The sequence below is a fragment of the Geospiza fortis genome, unplaced genomic scaffold (assembly GCF_000277835.1).
Source record: "Geospiza fortis unplaced genomic scaffold, GeoFor_1.0 scaffold909, whole genome shotgun sequence".
In the NCBI taxonomy this organism is placed as follows: Eukaryota; Metazoa; Chordata; class Aves; order Passeriformes; family Thraupidae; genus Geospiza; species Geospiza fortis.
In genome coordinates this window covers 577,737-596,650 of record NW_005054520.1, presented here as the reverse complement: position 1 = coordinate 596,650, position 18,914 = coordinate 577,737, and the positions used below count along the sequence as shown (strand labels likewise).

Sequence of the window (18,914 nt, the reverse complement as noted above, 5' to 3'; positions counted from 1 at the left end):
GTGGCAAAAAACAAAAGCAGTAACTGGCCTTGCTGGGGCCAAGGATCTGTCTACAGGAAAGATAAGTACTACCTGTTCCAATAGCCAGAAAATCCCATAGCTTTAGATTCACCTAATTTATGGAATTACCTGATTGCAGGGTGGATTTTCTTGACATTTCTGCTTTGAATCCATGTGAGCAATATGCCAAGGCAGGAAGTTCACTGCCTAATCATGTGATGAAAAAAAACCTTGACAACTGTCCTTTGAGAGCTGCTGATTGTCTCCTTTCTCCTCCAAACTGATCCCAGGTGTGCACATCTCAGCTATATTTTCTTACCTGGGAATATTTTCCAGTTAACCCAAAATGAGACAATCCCAAACAAGTCTCCTGGCAGTTGATCACCCTGTCAAGCCTCAGGGGGTTACAGCAATATAGGTCATAAAAGCAAGTATAAAACCAGTAATACAAAAGTCTGGGAAGATTTGTTAAACATCCTGTAGAGAAGGGCACATTGCCATTTGTGCCTTGATTTTAGAACAGCCAGGAGATTAAAGCAGTGACTGAATTTCTTTCTATGGCTCTTCCTGTGATGCTAGGGTTGGCTTTCCCAAACCTTGGAAAGTTGTCCTTGGAGTAGGGAACAAACACAATTTTGAGGACACATCTCCAACTGGTCTGCTTTCCTAGATGGTGAGGACAGCCAGAGGGAGGGGACAGAAGGTACAGAAGGCCATGCAGTACACAGCAAATAATCTGCCAACAGCAAAAAGTAATGACATGTTCCTAAACGGATCCAATTGCACTCAGTGCCAAAGGGGGCATTTTGAGGTGGGCCAATTCTTGCACCTTTAACCTTTTTGCAAGGGGATGGTAGTCCATAGCATCCCACAGTTTGAGGGATAGGCTGCAACCACCAAGGGCTGTTTGGTGATGATGTGTGTGCTCTGTGCAAGTGCCTGTGGGAAGGATTAGGGAACAGCCAATGCCAGTGACTGTATATCCTAAAATTCATAGGGTTCAGGCAGTCCCTGAACAGCACCTTACCTCAGTTTTAGTAATTACGACTGCTTCCACAGGCCCATCTCCATTTTTGAGGAACGTGTGACACTGAGTGAGGAGCACTGAGTGCCACAGACTCACAGCTGTGAGGCAGTGCTGTCTCCTATGCTGAGTGTCTACAAGTTTGACAGCCTCTTGCCTAGGCTAAATGAGCTTGATGTCAAAATGTTGTAGGGACTGGATTTTAATTCCTGAAACCTTGTGAGAAATGTGAGGAAGGACTGTAAGGTTGGGGGCAGGATGGCAAAGCAGGGTGAAAAAAAAGAATGGGTGTGTTTGGAGCAGAGCAGAAGACCTTTCCAGCAGACTCTTTGGCAAACAGCTATTTTTAACTCTCCCCTTACAAAGCAAATATTAACTCTCAGCCATGTGCAGCCACTGGCTTTGTGTGCTCTGGAGAGGGGCGAGCTGTATCAGCTACAACAGAGGAACAGGGAATGAGTTCTTGTAGCCCCTTGAGCTGATATCGGCCGATAATCACCGCAGACCAAACAGGATCAAGTTAACGTGCTCCAGGCCCCAGTATTTGTGTCACCTGGTGCTATACTCTCTGTGGCATGCTTGGAATGGATTGTTTGCAAAAACCAAACAGTGAGCAGAGAAGTAAGGCTCTCTGATTCCCAGGAGCACCGACAGGGTGTGTTCTGCAGGCTGGGATTGGAGCTGGAAGCAGGAAGCAGAGGAAGAACAGGACGAAGTGGTCCCTCACAGGGCAAGAACTGCTCTGCACCTGCACTGGCATCGCTGTTCTGTAGCTGACCCGGGTGTACCTCTGTCCTTCCTTGCCTTGCCCACTTCCAGTGGGCTGTAAGCAACAGGAGGGAAAGGCAGGAGGAGGCAGTGGTGATGGATTTATGCTGGCTGAGAGCCAGCTGGCTTTGCCCTGTCCTGCAGCTGCTCTTCTCCCTGCCCAGAGGTTCAGTCCATATGTCACCCATGTGTAGCTGAGAGCCGACTTTGGTGCTGCCTCTCTGCTTGATCATCACAGCTTTTCCACATCTGTTTTCCATGCCTCTGTTTCTCAAAGCTGCAGGGCTTGGGGCAGGAATTGTCCATGATGAGGTGTTTGTACCAAGCCTCTAAAAGTGGGACCTTATGCAGCTCGAGGCGTTGCCCACAGCAAACACAGATTAGTTCCTTGTCTTGTATAATCGAAGAGGGGTGGAGAAAATGTATTGTTGGTTTTGCCTCGTGTAACAGAAAAGATCCTGGACGCTTCTTGAAGGCCTGAATCCAAGCTGCACCACAGGCCCATCTTTCTTTGTGCATTAGTTGAAAGAAGACTTGATTTTCCCTGGCCCTTCCTCTTTTAAATGTAGAAATCTCTGTGGGAGCCTAGCAGTTTTGTGCTTAAGAAGGTGGAAAATTATCTTAAGAGCTAAGCCTTCTTTCCTCTACTGGCTTAGGAATTTAGAGTCACCAAGAGGAGTCAGACGCAAACTCATCCAGGCATGGCTCCTTATCTCTTGGAGCCCAAGCCAGCAATCTGTTTTCCATTCACTTCTTGCCACTTTTTTGCTGAGGGGCTGGCTGCTGAGATTAACCTTGCTCCCAGGACAGGAAACAATCACACAGGAAATGGAAAGGTGTGGAAGTGTTGGAGCCTGCAGGGCAGTCCTGGGAATGACCTTGAATCCTCAGCACTTGTCTGTAACTTGCATCCCTCCTGCATGGATCCCACTGGCATATCTGCAGCTGGATTGCAGCTTTGGTGCCCACAGTCACTGTACCATCTGTGCCACTTGCACTCACATCCTGGGTGTTCATCAACATGTTCAGGCTGAGTGGGGGAGAAAATGCCTTCTTCTGCCTGTGTTAAAGAACAGATTTACTTTAAAGTATTGGAGAGGCAGAGCACTGCTAACCCTTGAAAACTGTGGAGTTTAACTTGTTCTTCCACTGAATCAAGTTCAGCCTCTCAAGGTGCAGTCATTCAATATGAACCTTGTATGATCACCTGGAATAAATTAGCACACTACTATGCTTTGAACTTGGGAGCATAAATGTTATTGTAGAACAATGCAGAACACTATGAGAAAAAAGCCTTCCTTGCTCAGCTGCAGCATAAAACAATAACTAATTTGGAAACTCTTTCCTTAGCTTGGAGTAAATGGCAATAGCTGAATTCTCTCCAGATGCAAGTATGCACAGGGATGCGGAAATCCAACAGAAACATGGCTCCAGGGGGAGACCTTTGACTTAACTATTTCTTGATTGAATTGTCTTAACTGCTCTGTCAGGCTGACACAGAGGTTGGGGACAATGGGGAGGAATTTCTGTTTGCTGCATGTCACTGCCCCCCAGTTGTGACATGGCATTAAGGTTGAACGAGGGGAGCAGCATATCCTCTGGAGACATTCAGCAGCTCTGCAGCTTTGTTTTTGGGTTTTGAGAACCATCTCTGAACTCCACAGGGGATTAAAAATCTCCAACACAAAGCCCACATCAATTCAGCAACTCAGTGAATTTTCTGAGCAAGCCAAAATATGCGTGCCCTGCTCTGCACTGGGTGCAATGCACAAGTGGTCCGGTGTGGCTCTGCTACACCTCATAGTGGACAGGGAAATGAAACATTCCAGTCTTCCCAGTTTGAAGCTCCAGTCTGGGCTCTGAAAAGTGACTAAAACCTTGGCTGTTGAACTTGCAGTGAATACAGTCAGATTTTCTGGTTCCACCCTTTCCCTCACATTGCACTGGTGCTGATGACCTTGTGAAGAGATGAACCCCAGATTCAAAGGAAACACATCTTACTACTGGAAAGAATGGAAATGGTTCCAGTAAAATACTTGAAAACAAGAGGTCTAAAGCAGAGAACATTTTTCTGTAATGCTGCTCCTGGGAAAGTCAGGGACTCCTTGCATCAGAGAAAGCTCCCTCTCTTTATTCCTTCATGGGGGAAAATTGCTTCCTCTTTCACCCTGTCAGTTCCTATAAAATCTTCAGCAGCTCAGGAATTCTGAACAGCCACCTCCAGCAGTTCATATGTGATGCTTCTCTTCCCATCATTATAATACCTGACACGAAAAGGGCAGTAGTTTGTCATAGCAATTGCTGCTGCTTCTGTCAACACCCTGCTATGCTGGCTTGCTGCTTTTTCCAGGGCATCTCCAGGTGTCCCCCAGGAACTGTCCTGACCTGCTGCATGGCTCTGCTCTCACCTGTGCAACTGCATACAGTGTGCACACATCATTGCTTGATTGCTCCACTTTTTTTGTTGAGAAACTCAAGCAAGTTTACAGTTTTCAGTTTACATGTACTATTCATCATAGAAAGGACACAAAGATGGAATAATCCATCTTAAGAGCTGCAGAGAATTTGTTTTTACAAAAGCTCCTAGAAGAAAGGGAAGAGAGGGATAAGTAAAGAAAACTTCTTTAAAATAACCAAGAAAGGCTCTCAGTTAGCCAGTGTTCTCTGAACCTACAGTAACCATAGTGAGCCAAACAAAAGGCAGCAGTAGTAAGTCTTATGTATCCTTGGTGATCTGCTTAAGCAACTTCTTGCTTTTACAGTAAGCCAAAAAAAGGGGGAACACATGGGTTTGAAGTCTCCTGCAGGATCTATTGAGTGACAAGAAGCCTCCTCTAAGGCAAGAAAATGGTCTGGAATGTTCATGCAAAGCAAGACCAGGGGTGGCCTTTGGGATTTTCAGCAGAGGGCAGTGGGCATGGAAGGCTTTGCTGCAGAGAAGACAACAGCAGGACTGGAGTTTGCATCAGCCCGAGGAGACTCTGGAGGCCTTTTCAAGTGGGTGCATTTTAGGAGAGACCAGCTTGGCAGGGAGCTCCTTGTCCTCTCCTTTCTAAAAGAGCCTGACAGAATTGGCTAGATGGCTTTGTGATAAACAGGAGAAAGGAAGAGGTGTGGGACATGCTGGAATCACAGAAGTTTGATGGGGTTTCACAAGAAGTGGGAACCATCCTGTCTGGAACTTCCTCTGGAAAGGAATACTTTGCTGTTGCATGTTTCTAATTGGCATGGACTCTCTCCAGGGCCAGGGCCTGGGAGCTAGGGATTTGCAGAGACATCTGGAATAAGAGCCAGGATCTGGATCATCACCACCACAGAGCACTCACACATTAATTAGACAGGACAGAGGAGGTAGAACAATTGTGTCCATTCCCAGGTGGGAAACTGAGGCATGGAAAACAAGAGCCTTTATGCTATTGACGTGTTTTGCTGTACAGATGCTCCTGCTGATTTCAAGGGCAAGGGATTGTTCTCCCCTCCTGGCACTGCCTAGGTTCTGGTCACAGCACCTGTAGTAAGCACCAGCCATTGAATCCAGCCCCAAAGGTTCAAAGCCAGACTGATTTTCAGGTATTCCTCCACTCCATACTTGCCAGAGTCACCTCTCATAACTTGACTTGGCAGAGCAGTTGGCCTAATTCAGCCAAAAGGAAAAAACTCCAGTCCCTGGCTGGCTCCTGCTGGCTCCTCCTGCTCCTGATGGATGAGTGACAATCATTACACCCACAAGGTGTGCTGGCTGCATTTCACCTTGTTTTTCTCAGCTTAAATAAACCATAAGAGGTCTTGCTGGTTACTGATTGGCCCCTTGCACGAGGTCCTGTAGCTTCTGGCCATCACATTTTTGCCACAAGTGATTACTGAGGGTGGTTTTGGCAATGCTGTGGCTGGTCCACTTGCACACTGAAAACAACAGACTGCAGTGCTGGCTGTGCCCTGGCTGAGTGGCAGCACTGAGATCCACTGGGGATTTAGGGAACAGTGGAAAACTCGCCTTCCCACTTCCACTCACTCGAGATCTGGTGTACAGGGTGAGTCAGGCTGGTCAGAGCAGGGAGCCACAGGCAGAGGTGGTCCCCACCTGGTGTTGTTTGGCTGCTGTGGCTGCATGGTGTGCACACATCTCCCATCCTCTACTCTGTGCCTCCAGCACATCCCATCCTGGGCTCTGTGCACCCTCGTACAGCAAAGCAGGTGTTCATTTAACCAGGTCACCTGCATGTTGAGGTTTGTTTGCTTTGTTGATAATTGTTACACTGTGATAGAGCTTTGTGTTTATAGTGCAGCTTGTTTTGTTTGAATCACTCAATCCTTCCCAGGAAATATCACCACTCCTTAAACACAAATATTTTCAGAGGCATGCAAAGATGAGGAATGGACATGGAGCATCTGAGCTTTGCTTTGGGAGACAAGACCTTGTTTCTGGACTTTTGATGGAACCTTATAAGTATTTTTGCCTTTTTTGCTTCTCTGAGCAGTAGTACCAGGTCACAGGCCTGTTGTGAATGTTTTCTTCCAGGAACTTTCAGGAATTTGTATGCAGGTAATTCCAGCTGGGTAGATGAGAGATGAGGATGCTAACAGGTTAGTAATAGATGAGAGAACAGTGTCAACAATAAAGTGTCAGTCCACATCTCCATTTATATTCTCTCTAAGTCTGTAAGTAATACAGGTTTGAAGCTGCCATCTAAACCTTCCAAAGGCAGAATGTTTTTTAGGTTTTAGGTCTTGCTCATGGACAGTTTAAGCACACAGGAGCAAAGCAATTCACTTCCAGCCTCTGGAGTAACTTGCAGATGACTCTACCCATGCTAACAAACATTCCTTCAAGGCATCCTTTACTCTGGTAGTGTGGCTGGCTGCTTGGCCTTGCAGGCTGCAGTTTAAGAGCCCTTGGCGTAGGGATAAGCTGGAATGCATCAGGATCTGAAGAAAGATTTCTTTCAGACCAGTTAATAACGTTATCAGCATGATCAGAAGTATTGCAGGGTTTAGTATTCCCTGAAAGTGTTTGATTTCACATTCTTTATAAAGGTGAATATGGAAGAATCCAAATGTCCATTTTCACTGCAAAAGGAGAAAAAGGAAGGTCTAGCCCCTGTAGTTGCAAAGACAACCTTAAAAGTGTTCCTGTGAAGTGAAAAACCTCAAATATATAATTACAACTGGAATTGTTAGATGATAAAGCAGAGATCATGATTCTGCTGATTTTTTTAAGGTTAGGGTTCCTCCAGGCACAAATGAATACAAATGCTTCTGATGAGTATCACAGCCTTTGAAGTAGCTGGTATTTGTTACAAAACATATTTTTCCAAGCAGTACTTTTCTCCAGTATACATGCTGTAACATAAAGCAAACCCAAACATTAAATCCCTTCTGTTGACTGTATCACAAGTTAATCTAACCCCTAGTACCCCACTATTGTATTTCATTGAAATGATACCCACCTGTTCTGCTTTATAGCAGCAATAAACTGCAGCAATACTGCATTTTTTGTTTGTTATTTATTTATACTGGCAGCAAGGGCTAATGTTTCATCTCTCACCCTTCCTGGTAATTGTGATACAAGGTTCTTTATGGGAAGGCTCATTCCTGTGGTTTTATTCATTCTTCAGAAGAAAAGAAAAAACTCATTCATCAGTGGAATGACTTCCTGGTAAAATGAATGACAATGATTTTTACCTCCCTTTCTAGGGGGTTTGGAGACTTTATTGGCTGATGTTTGGGGAAGTCAAATTTTACATTTTAGAAGGTAGCTGGGCTGGAATTCCTTGGTTAGGAGGAACAGACCAGCTTTGCCAGTGAGAAATCACCATTCAACACCGAAACTAATGCCCTGGTAAAAACCTGGGCAGTGTGTCTGCATGTGCTGAGTTACATGTCTGGGGCATGGCTTAATTACACACTGCTTGGCCTGACTTGAAATAAAAGCAACTTCCAGAAGTATGCCTGCAATTCCACTGCCCCGAAAATCTCACCCCTGCGCACAGCTGCCCTTCCTGCCTGGATTTGAGGCAGAACCAATGCAGCCACATCTCTTTGTGTCAGCAGGATGTCTGGGCAGGTGAGTGCCTGAAGGAAGTGCTTCTACTTCTGCTGTGCCAGGAGATGTTCCACAGGAGTCCTGTGGCATCTGCTAACACAGGTCACAGCCTCTGTTGGGCAGGGACTGCAGGGTGCTTTGAAAAGCAGGTGTTGTGGTGACAGGTTTTGCAGTCAAAGTAATTATCAGTTGCACTTGGAGCTGGTGGCACTCCCGAGTCTCCTCGAACTCGGCATTTGCAGTGCCTAACCCAGCCCTCTGCTATGCTAGTGTATGCCTTTGCAAAGAGAGTGCATTAGTGCACAAGGCTGCAATTCCCAGATCCTGGGCCAGATTTTCTTCTCCTCTGCCTCGTGTATTTCTACTGGCACACAGATGGGGAGTCACTACACTGTGTACATGATGGGCCATACAAAGCAGAGGCAAATGCCCTGGGACTCTGCTTCTAGCCTTGCCACTCCATAGCCGGGATCAGACTGCTTACTTTCTAATAAAATTCGAATAATCACCTACTTTCTTTATATCCCTAGCTGAAAAACCCTACAGAGATGCTGCACTTCATTAACTACCTACACCTGAGTGCTCCTGCTTTGCTGCTGGCCAATAATAAAGAAGCTGTTGTTCATCAGGCATCTGGATCCCAAAGGGGAGCTTGAACAAACAAAATCACATCCAAGCTCTTCTAATCCTGGCTTTGCCCTTGGGCTGGTGCCTGGGTGCTCTTATCAAGAGGCGGTCCATGGCTGTTTTGCTGGAGTTCACTGCTTCCAAATACCAAAGACTTTTCAGGCTTATTCTAAGCAGTGCTTCTTGGCAGAGCTCATCTGGCTGCTGATTCCAAACTCCTTTCTATAAGAAATGTAGGGGTGGCAAGCACAGACCTTTGAGTGAGCTGGCTGGCAAAGGGTTTTTTTAATCCAAGAGCAGAATTTGGGGCTGGTAGATTAATTCTTGAACAGAAACACACTCTCAGTTCTGCAGGTGAAAGCCAAACCATGTCAGGCACGTCTCACTTTCTCCCTTCTCTCCTGTGCAGATTGAAGAGGGAGGGAAGGCAGATTCCCTGCCTTCCAAGCTGCAGGCTGGTGATGAAGTGGTGAACATCAACGAGGTGGAGCTGAGCAGCTCCAGGAGAGAGGCCATCTCCCTGGTGAAAGGCTCCTACAAGAAGCTGAAGCTTGTCGTCCGCAGGTAGGCGAGAGCCACAGTCATTCCCTGCCTTCCTCCTGCCCCACAGGCCACCCAGCCATGCCCCTCACTTCTCCAGCTGGAGCCCTATGGCTTGGCCTAATCTGAGCACAAGCCTTGTTTTGAGCACACAGGCATGAGCCTAAGGGCAAATGCTTGTTCTTTCACCAATATTTCTAGGGCTCCTTTGTCACTGATAAGTCCAAGCATGTGAAACACCCATTTCTCTTGCACTGCTCCCCTGCCACATGACATTCCAGGATCCCTGTTCAGTGATGTACAGGCCGTCCCATCTTCCTCCCATGTCCCTGGGGCTCCCTGCCAAAGGGTGGTAGTTCTGTACATAGCTCTTGCCTCATTTGCTGCATGTTGTCACTGTTGCTGTGGCAGCAGAAAGATTTCCACTGGCCTCATCAAGATTTGGAGCTGTTTGATGTTCTGCAGGTGAGTGATAGAGGATTTTGAATCCAAGATGTTTGGGTCTGGAATTTGTGTTGTTTGGTTTTTTTTAAACCTTGACAGAAATTCTACCTATGTCTTTTGCTGTGGCCATGTCCAGTTTCTTTCTGTGCCAGTTAAGTGATAGCTGGTATCACTTTATGGAGAGCTCTGTCCTCAAGCTCCACACTTGGGCAAAAAGAAGTCTGGGTAAAGATCAGCACAGCACCCTCCTGTTCTCTGGGCTGTACTTTGTGCTTTTGCTGACTCTCTTTGGTTGTTTAACTAAAACATCTTCAGGCAACCTTACAGCAAATTTTGAATATTAATGTACAGAACTGTTACATGGTTTGTGCACCCATTGGGAGAGGATTTGCAAAAGGAGTTCATTGCAATTTGAGTGTTTTCCAAAAATACCTTTTAGATTCGGTTTTTACTTTAAGCCTATGTAGATTGTAATTCAAATGTTTAATTCAAGCTACCTTAGCAAAACTGTGGAAACAGAACCTGTTTGTTTTGCAATGCAATACTTTCTCTGCATTTTTTATATTCCCAACACCTTTCCACCTATTTTTCCCTCTTTAAAGAAATACAAAGGGTTTTGATGCTTTTCTGGATTGAATTACTATAGTGAACATGAAAAAATTTGGTGGGGAGTCTTTCATGGCTTCATTCATCACCAATAGAAGGATCAAGCACATTAACTTTTAGAGGTATTACATTCACATACCATCCCCTTGCCAAGGTACTTTGAATCCATTGTGCACATTTAAAGCTCAGTGATAATCCATACGTTTAGAACTGGAAAATTGCAATTAAGAGCTAAGAGTCCAGCCTTTAGGTAATTTGACCCAGTCCCAGCTCACCCTGCAGTGCTGTCATGAAAGCAGCAAAAATCAGGAAATGTGAGGTCCTGACTGCTCCCTGGGCAGTGGGTCACAAGTTACTCTGAATTCACTCCATCACCACAAGTGGCCAGATTCAGCACACTGGCCAGGGTAGAAGCAGAGATTTCGTCTCCAGTTCTAGAAGGTAAGAAGAGATAAAATGGTTGGTTGGAGATCTGCAGTACTACATCATCTGAAAATAAAGTGTTTTTGAAATGCGTGTGGTGCTGATTCTTGTAAACTTGCCATAATGATTGAATTGAAATGGATTACAGTTCCCTGCTGCAAGTACCAGTAGTCTGAATACTCCCTGACCTGTTTGTAACCTGAATTTTTCAGTGCTCTCAGTATTCACAGAAAGTCTTCCTTATGGGGTGACACAAACCTCCACAGACATGGACTTTACTCCTTACAAGTCATATACAAACAACAGCAAAGTCTGCTTGGTGTATGTGCTTCTGGCTCTCTGCAGAGCATATTCCAGGTCAGCATGTTTTTGAGGGTTTAGCTGTTTGTTTTCCAAATGAAAACCTGAGAAGTTCTTTGTAACTGTGTGGTGCTGACACCAACCATCATACCAGACAGAAAGCACACATTTTAAAAATCATATGTATTGTGCCATAGCCCACACAGCATACTCAGATTGCTATTTAATCTTGGTTTTTATTTCAGGACAAAGGTAAGCTTTTTGTACTTAAAGGGTGAGTCTCTCCATGTATTACTAAGCAGAAGTAGATATTACAACACCTTGCAGGTCTGCAGACTGGCTGATGCAATGATGTGGTACTTCCCTTGGAATGTCACAACTGATGTGTCATCATCAGTCTTCATCAACTGAGGTTTGATTGATCAGTGTAATGGAGGGACAAGGTGGAAATAGTTTGAAAGAAGGGAATGTGAAGGCAAAATTAGGGAAAATACAGGGCAAGATAAAAGGCTACAATAAGTAACAGTAAGAAAAATGATCTATCTCACATGACCAGCACCAGAGTGTTTAGTACATGAGGACCACAGTCTGCCTCTCACTCCTGTGCAAATGTCCTGCTGTCCCCAGGGAGGAACTTGCAGGAGGAGAGACATGAAGCTGTGAATTTATACACTTTCTGCTTCCTTGCTCACAGACTTATAGTAGGGCAGAGGCAGAGAATGCCCTAATGAGCCCCAGCGTTAAGTAAATCCTGTGCCTATTCCCTAAGAGGATCTTTATTTGGGAGATAAATGCTGAACAGTTTTCATGGATACTCTCTAGCTGCATTTTGTTTGTCTTGTCCCCAGCTCAGAAGCCCTCAGTGACAGTTTTCAAATGTTCCATTTTCTCTGCTTCTTTAGCACACCTGCTCACACCTCCCTTGTTTCAAAGGCTGTTCCCAAAGCCAGGTCCTGCCTCTCTGCCCATTCCTCACTGGTTTTGCCCATTCATTTCCAGGACAATGGACTCAGATATGTGTGGTTATTCCTGTACACCTCAGGCCTGCAGCTGGTGTGCTCTGAGGGGCCTTGCTGATGCTCACTCCATCGTGCTGAGGCCAGAAACAGCTGGAGCAGGAGCTGCTCTGCAGCCCAGGGAGTGACTCAGTGTGCCTCAATCACTGCTGGCGACAAATGTCTCTCACCATGGGCATGACAACAACCAGTTTCATCTGGCCTGAGGAATTCACAGGCTGATGCTGGGGAGGTCGCTTTGCTCAGGGTTTGCCCATTTGGAGCAGTCCGTGTGAATCACAATGGGAAACTGGAGAGACCAGTTTGCTGGATTTTGTAGCAGGAGGCTGGCCTACTGTCCTCAGCAAACTGCCTTACAGAGGTTTTGATACTCAGTTGATCTCTAACCAGGTAGAGAAAAAGCTGTTTGAAAGATACAACTACAAAAGAAGTAAGATTTAGCTGGTTTGTTGTGAAATACATCATTATTTCCAACCTGTTTTTTTTCTGTTGCTTCCTCTCCAACTGCAGTATCCAAGCAGAGTTGGATGCAATTACAAAAAGACCCTTTTCAGTTCTATCAGTCTGATCTAATTGTGTTGTGCATGCCTTCATCAGCTGAAGATAAGGCTCAAACCATGGGCAGGGCCTTGTGTGCTTTACAGCCCCTACAGTGGCCTGGAGCAGTTGCCAAAAATAGGCTTTAGCACAGGTCAGTGGGCAGGAATGGCTGCGGGAGCATCGCACTGTTTACATGGCTGGACACGCAGCCTGTCCCTAACAGCGGCAATTAGGGCAGCCAGGCGTGGCGGCACACGGGGCTGTGCCACCAAGGGGACCCTGGCCGCAGGGGACAAGTCCCACACAGCCTTTCCAGCACAAACACCGCCCAGCCACAGCCTCCCACAGGCCACTCCTCAGCGCTGCGGCTGCAGGGCGGGCACAGGGCACAGCCCGTGCAGTCCTTCTTGTTCAGGGGACAGTGCCCTGCAGAGGGATATAGCCTCAGGCTGGGTTAATTAATGCAAAGCACTATTAATATTTGCTGGTTGAATAGCAGTGAAAAATGTTCTGCAGAGAATTAACAGGGTTTTAGGCCCTTGCTCTGCCCATACCAATGTGCAGGGCCCTGCAGATCTCTTCCAGGGTGCTGTTTTCAGGGCTCAGGCCAGCACAGATTGGGATGTGATGGTGACACTTGTGTTTGCAGAGCCAGTGAGACTGGACAAAGCATAAATCTCAAACTAGTTGTGATTTACAGCAAAGCTGCTTGCTCCAGGATGCACATGTGTGCTCTTAGCATTTATCCAGTCATTCTGACACCAGTGACTGCAAGAAGCCTGTTCAAGTATTATTTATGTGGTGTACACAATATTGTAGTGAAGATCAGTATTCAAAGTGGTTGATTTTCCGCTTTCGGTGGTAGTGGTTTGTGTCTGCCTCAGGCTTAGCAGTGCCTGCAATTCTTTTCCTTCTCAAAGAACCTCAGACTAAAAATATAAGTCAAATAAAGGAGGAGTAGGGATAGAAAACATCCTCCTTTTCCTGTTGTGCAAAAAAACTGTACAAAAAGGAAGGATTAAGTTTATCCTTGCTATGACCATAATCTGCATGTTTGTTTTCATGCTTCCCTACAGATTCCCTGCATCACTTGGGTTATTTGGTAATTCTCTTGGTACATCCCTGGCCCTGGGCCCCCTTGCCTGAATGATGAGACCTGGGGGAGATGCTGGGAGCGAGAAGGTTCTGGGCTGCGTGGGCCTCCCAGGGCCAGGGCTGTGTTTTCAGACAGATCTGGTTCTAATCAACTCCTTTAAACCCCTCAGTGGCAAGATCAGGAATTAAACCCAGACATCCTGAATACTTGCACTTATGCCATAGCTACAGAGTTGTTCTTGGTTTGGCAGCAAATTACTATAACTGAGGCTTTAGGAAAAAATACAGGAGAAAAGTCTTGCACTCCACCTGATAAATGACCCTATGGAGGTGTGGAAGGGCAGAAGGAAGATGTCAGCACAGCTGACATCTGCAGCTCAGAGCTGATTCAAGCCTATGGAAATCGGTGGAAAGATTCCCACAGACTCCAAAAGGCTTTGGCTTAGACCCTCACTGAGCAGTGATTTCCCTCATTGACCAGGAGAAAATGGGCTATTCCTGGAGAGAGGGGAAGCTGCTGGCATTTTTACAAAAAGACAAGTGCCAACACAATTCTTCAAAGAAGTCTGTCCACTAATCCTTTCCTCTTATGACACTAATGTAATTTTGTGCTGTATTTGACAGTGTGCCAAAAAATTGCATCGAATAAATCCGAGTTTTGTGAATGAAATGAATGAGAATTGGCGCTGGCCCACGCCCCGCTCCGCAGCAGCGCCTTCCCAAAGAGCTGCTCTGCGGTGTGCTGGGGTTTGTTCCGTGCTGATGGCTGGGGGAATGGCAGAAAGGAAGGCTTCATGCACATGGAATGTTTAACTGACAGCTTAGAAGCCAAAGCTGGCATCTGAGGGCTGCCAGGGTGGTCTGCGTCTAGTGCTGGTTTCTGTTTGTTGTGAGCTCCTCCTCGGCTTTCCAGCGTGCCTCTGCTCATGTCTCCTTGTGTCTCAGCTCTTTCAAAGTGCATCCTTTTATCACTGCAAAAATGAGCCTTTGCTTGGGGCTGCAGCTCCTCATGTAATGCCAATGGGTGTGACCAGCCAAAGCCCACCAGGGGCCTCACCCACTGTTTGGATGGGATTTCCAAGCCCTGTACATCCTGGTAAGGAAAGGTCTTAACAATTCCTTGTGTCTTGGATCAAACTAGTCAGTCTTTAATATCTCAAGCATCAGTATTTTCATAGAGGAGTTTCCTATGCATTCACTGAAATGTTTGCAGTCCCTGTCTCATCAGACAGCTGAGAGGTGAACAGAATTTAATTTTTAAATCCCTGGCAAATCCTTACTGTCTGGGATTTAATTAGCTACAGCTCAGGAATGATAGGGTTTTAGTAAATGTAAGGGAGATCTAGATACAATTTTTGAAAAAAAGCTTTTAGGTCACTGATAGGAACAGTGGGCAATGCCTTGGAAAGAAATAAATGCCAGCCACCATGATGTGTTATGGTTGCTGGGATGTTACAGACTGACCCCCCAGCTGAAGCTGCATTAGGAACCCAGGAATTTCCAGCCACTGCCATTCCAATTGGCTGCTCCTCTCACCCTGTGCCTGTGGATTAGTTTGCCTTCTTCAGGCAATAATCAGCCTGGGGTTGTATTTGTCAGCAAGTGACTGGAAAAGCTGGGAAATCTCTGCCATTGCCATACAAAGTACATTTACAGCGTGAATCTCCTTTTTTTGGAATTTCCCAAGGATTAGGTTGGAGCTGGATCAGATCACAATAATATGAAAACTCAGACAAACAAGCATGTGTTCTCCCAGCACTCCGTGCATTGTTCACTATCTGGGATGGTCTGGAGGTGACCTTTAGTCCACAGGGCAAATACTTGGACTGGACAGGGGTTCTGGTTACCTGTCCAGGTGCAGAAGGGTGCAGGGTGACACCTTCACTGGGCAGCTGCAGGGAAAGCTGAGAATAGCTGCATTTCATCATCCCTGTGCTGTAAAGAAGCTGCGGTTGCATGGGAGCTGACTATAAATACAGATTTATAAGGGGTTTCTTGCTTGGGTGGCATTGATGTGGACAGATGTACATGTGTACACAGCCACAGCCAGGTTAAATATTTAGTTGCTCAGCTACTAATTTAAAATCATTTCACAAAATCTTTTCCTTGCTTTTCCTGCTTGGTCCAAGGTTTCCTCTGAAAGGGAGGTAGGGTCAGAAGAGGTTAATGAACACAGATGTAATCCTACTGATATAAATTGTGTTTGCCTAGATTTACTTCAGCAGAACAGATGTTAGGGTGTAGTGATTACTGTAACTCCTTTACGTTTTTTGTGAATGGGCTTGTACAGGTCATCCAAATCCCTTGGAATTGCTTCTCCCTTAGGGCTGGATACATGGAATATCTCAGGCAAAAGAACAATGAAGAGCAGACACTGCACAGACAGTATCAAATGCTCTTTTATATGCACAACTCTTCCTGTGTGTAGTGCAGAGCAGCCTGAATAACTCACCCAAACACAGATGGACAAAGAATATAGAACTTTTTTTTCCTAATCCCCCTTTCTTCAGCTTCCTGCCTCATTTTGGCATTAGAAGGGAGGCAGGGCTGATCTTCAGTGCATGTATGTAAAACATTTTTAGGTACATTATACCTGCATAATAAACCATAACTTTTTTTTCCTATTGAGAATGTGTAAAGAAATGAAATTCAGAAATAGTGGTTAAAAATGCATGTTTCAGGAGCTGAAAAGAGACTCAGCTCAGAGTTACCACTTAGGCTTTTGTGTTTACCAGGCTTTTAAAAACGATTACTATTGTCAGGTGAAATGTCAGGGGGTGAGTGGAGGCATTCAAAAACATAACTGTGTGGAAGAGGATGATGTATTTCCTTTACTTGAAGTCAAGGGGACATTGGAGTAGAGAAAATGTGGTGAACACTGTGGGTGAGACTGTGAATGTTTTGGTTTTAGCTGGCCTGGAAAAGAGAACTATTTAGGGTTAAATGGAAGTGCAATTGTGTGTTCTGTTTGGCCTGAAATGAACCATTTTGCTCCTGGTAGGAAAAGCATGTTAATTTAATACATTTAATGTATATTTAATGTAGGTTTTTAGCTTTCTCTCGGATGTTAAGGCAGCCTGGCTGGGTATAGAGCACCTGAACCTCCCATGCTGCATTAGGCTGACTTCCTCAGTAGCGGGATGGGTCCAGTGGGTTGAGGGCCATGTGGTTTCCTGGGATTATTTCCATGGACTTCATCCAGTTTCCAGAGCCTTCTTCTGTGTCATCTTTTTCAGCCCTGCAGTCGATTGCTGAGCCCCAATTTAGGGGCCAGTGAGCAACAGGGACCAAAATCCCTGCTGCACCTCTCCTCCACCGTGTTTATCCCCCACCCTTATGTCAATTACATTTTTCATTAGCAATGTGAGGGGTGAACTTTGAGAGAAACAATAGATAGTTCCTGCCTGGTTGAAAACACTTTTTTCTTGGATATAGTTTCTTTTCTCCGCTCTCCCCGCAAAGCCCGGTGTTAATTACAAGAGGGGCCAAGCCCAAACCTGCGGGGAGCCGGGGCAGAGCTGACTGGCACTTTCACTCAGCACATTCCCCCTTTCCTCACGGTCTCTGCTCCTGTCTGTCAGGCCTGCTGACGACTGCCGGGTAGGAGGGCAGTAATCCGAGCTGCCTGTGCCGAGCCAACCTCCTGCTTTTTCCTGCGGGATTAGTGCCGAGGTGCCTGCGTGCACAGCACCTGTACCCGCAGCTCGTTATCGCGCTGCCTGCGCGCCGCAGCTCCGCGCTCCCGGGCGCTGCTGCCCTTCCTTCCCCGCTGCCTCCTCCCTGCCCCGCTGCCTGCTCCCTTCCCCGCTGCCGGCCCCGCGCTCCCCTCGGGCGGGATGGGGATCCCGAGCCCGCCTCCAGGGGCTCCAAAGGTAAGCGGCCTCTGCGCGGCTCCGTGCCGAGCCGGCAGCTGCACCGCGCCGCGGGGCTGGGGACAACGGAGGGCGGGAGTCTTAGGGACTCTCTCTGTCCTAAACCTCACGGGCGTCATAAAGTTCAGAGCAAACGAGTGTTCGTGCAGTGCCGAGGGGGGGGGCATTTTTCGGGCGCTGTTTTAAGCGAGCTCCCAGCAAACGGGGAGCCGGTGCTGTGCTGGTGCTCAGGGTCTGTCACTGGGAGGCTGTTGGGCAATCTAAGCAAAGCTCTCAGACTTCAGGCTAGAAAAGTGCCAGGAGCTCACAGGAGAGGTGAACTTGGGAGAGCCTCCAGAGCTGTGCAGCATGTTGGCATCCAAGGGTAATATCAATGCCATGCACTTGGGATGCTGAGTCTTCGCCGTCAGGGGCTCTGACTCATATCCACACCACGATTTGTAGGGTGCAGTTTGCAGTTTCATAGTCTGGAAGAATCCATGCTCAAATTCGTGGCACTCTTCTTGGTCTTCACCTTTAATAAGTTGAGAGTCATTTAAAGCAGGTGGCAAACTGGGCACGAACTTTACGTCACTGCTGGACAGAGATGGACCAGCCCCACAATCTGGGATATGCTCTTGTTTGAACATTGCAGGGAGCAGAGAGAGAATGTGAAAGCGGGTGGTGGTTCATGAGAGATGGTGATTAGTACAGCTCCAGAGCTGGCAATCACTGTAGCTCCAGGTGGCTCTGCACAAATTTGCATTCTTTGGAGACCTGACGTATGTTGTACACACACCTATCCACCCTTCTAGATTGGTCGTGAATCATAAAACTAAGTTCATTGAACTTGGATTTGATTTTGACTATTTCCTGACACATGAACTCCTTTAGTAAACCCATTAACTAATCTTTAAACTCATTAGCTGCTTCATTGCTATTAGGATATTTTTAATTTGAAGTTTGTTTGGGGTTGTTTTATCTTTAGGTATGGGCCAAAGCTTTAGCTGTGCGCTTCAAGGGAAATTGTAACTGTTTTTTTCATCTAAAATGTGGTGATCCACTGTGCTTGGGGAAAGTTGGCAGTGCAGGTTGAAGTGGTGCTAGTGGAATACTGGGACAAAACTAGTGGGCATGGGAGTATCCCTAAAGATCCCTGAGGCAATGGAGCTGACAAGGATCCAGAGCACGAAGGAAGAGGTTGTTTCACAGCACAGATCCCACCACCCTGCTGCCTGGCCTGATGCCTACAGGGGTGAGCATGTTCCCAGGCTGCAGCAATGAGAGGAACCTCCCATCTGAAATTTGAAGAGATGCTTGAATTAAAGAGATTGGGTGGTCACCCCCTTCAAGCAAATTGAAAAAATTCATCTCAGGCTGATGCTACTGTTTTCTCTGTGTGCTATACTGTGTTAAAGAGAAGTCTTTTGGATGCCTTCAAAGGGCTAAAGGCAATACCTCACAGAAGCCCAAGTGGCTGAAGAATTACCAGATATTAGCATTTACCTCAGTCGCCAAAGCTTGGACGTTTCTTTCTGCCTTTCATAAATTACAGCCTGCAGAGACCATTTAGTAATAAATCGTAGCAACTTGGCTTTTAGAGGGCAACCCATGTACAGAGGCACTTCAGGGCTGTG

At 46.4% G+C, this 18,914-nt stretch overlaps 1 protein-coding gene across 1 annotated transcript in view; it reads left to right on the top strand.

Annotated features, from left to right (window-relative positions):
• SHROOM3 (shroom family member 3) overlaps nucleotides 1-18,914 on the top strand; it is a 109,663-nt gene that overhangs the window by 23,338 nt on the left and 67,411 nt on the right. Inside the window, 1 exon segment of the mRNA XM_031063648.1 lies at nucleotides 8,872-9,026. Within this exon segment, the coding sequence (XP_030919508.1) occupies nucleotides 8,872-9,026 (155 nt within the window).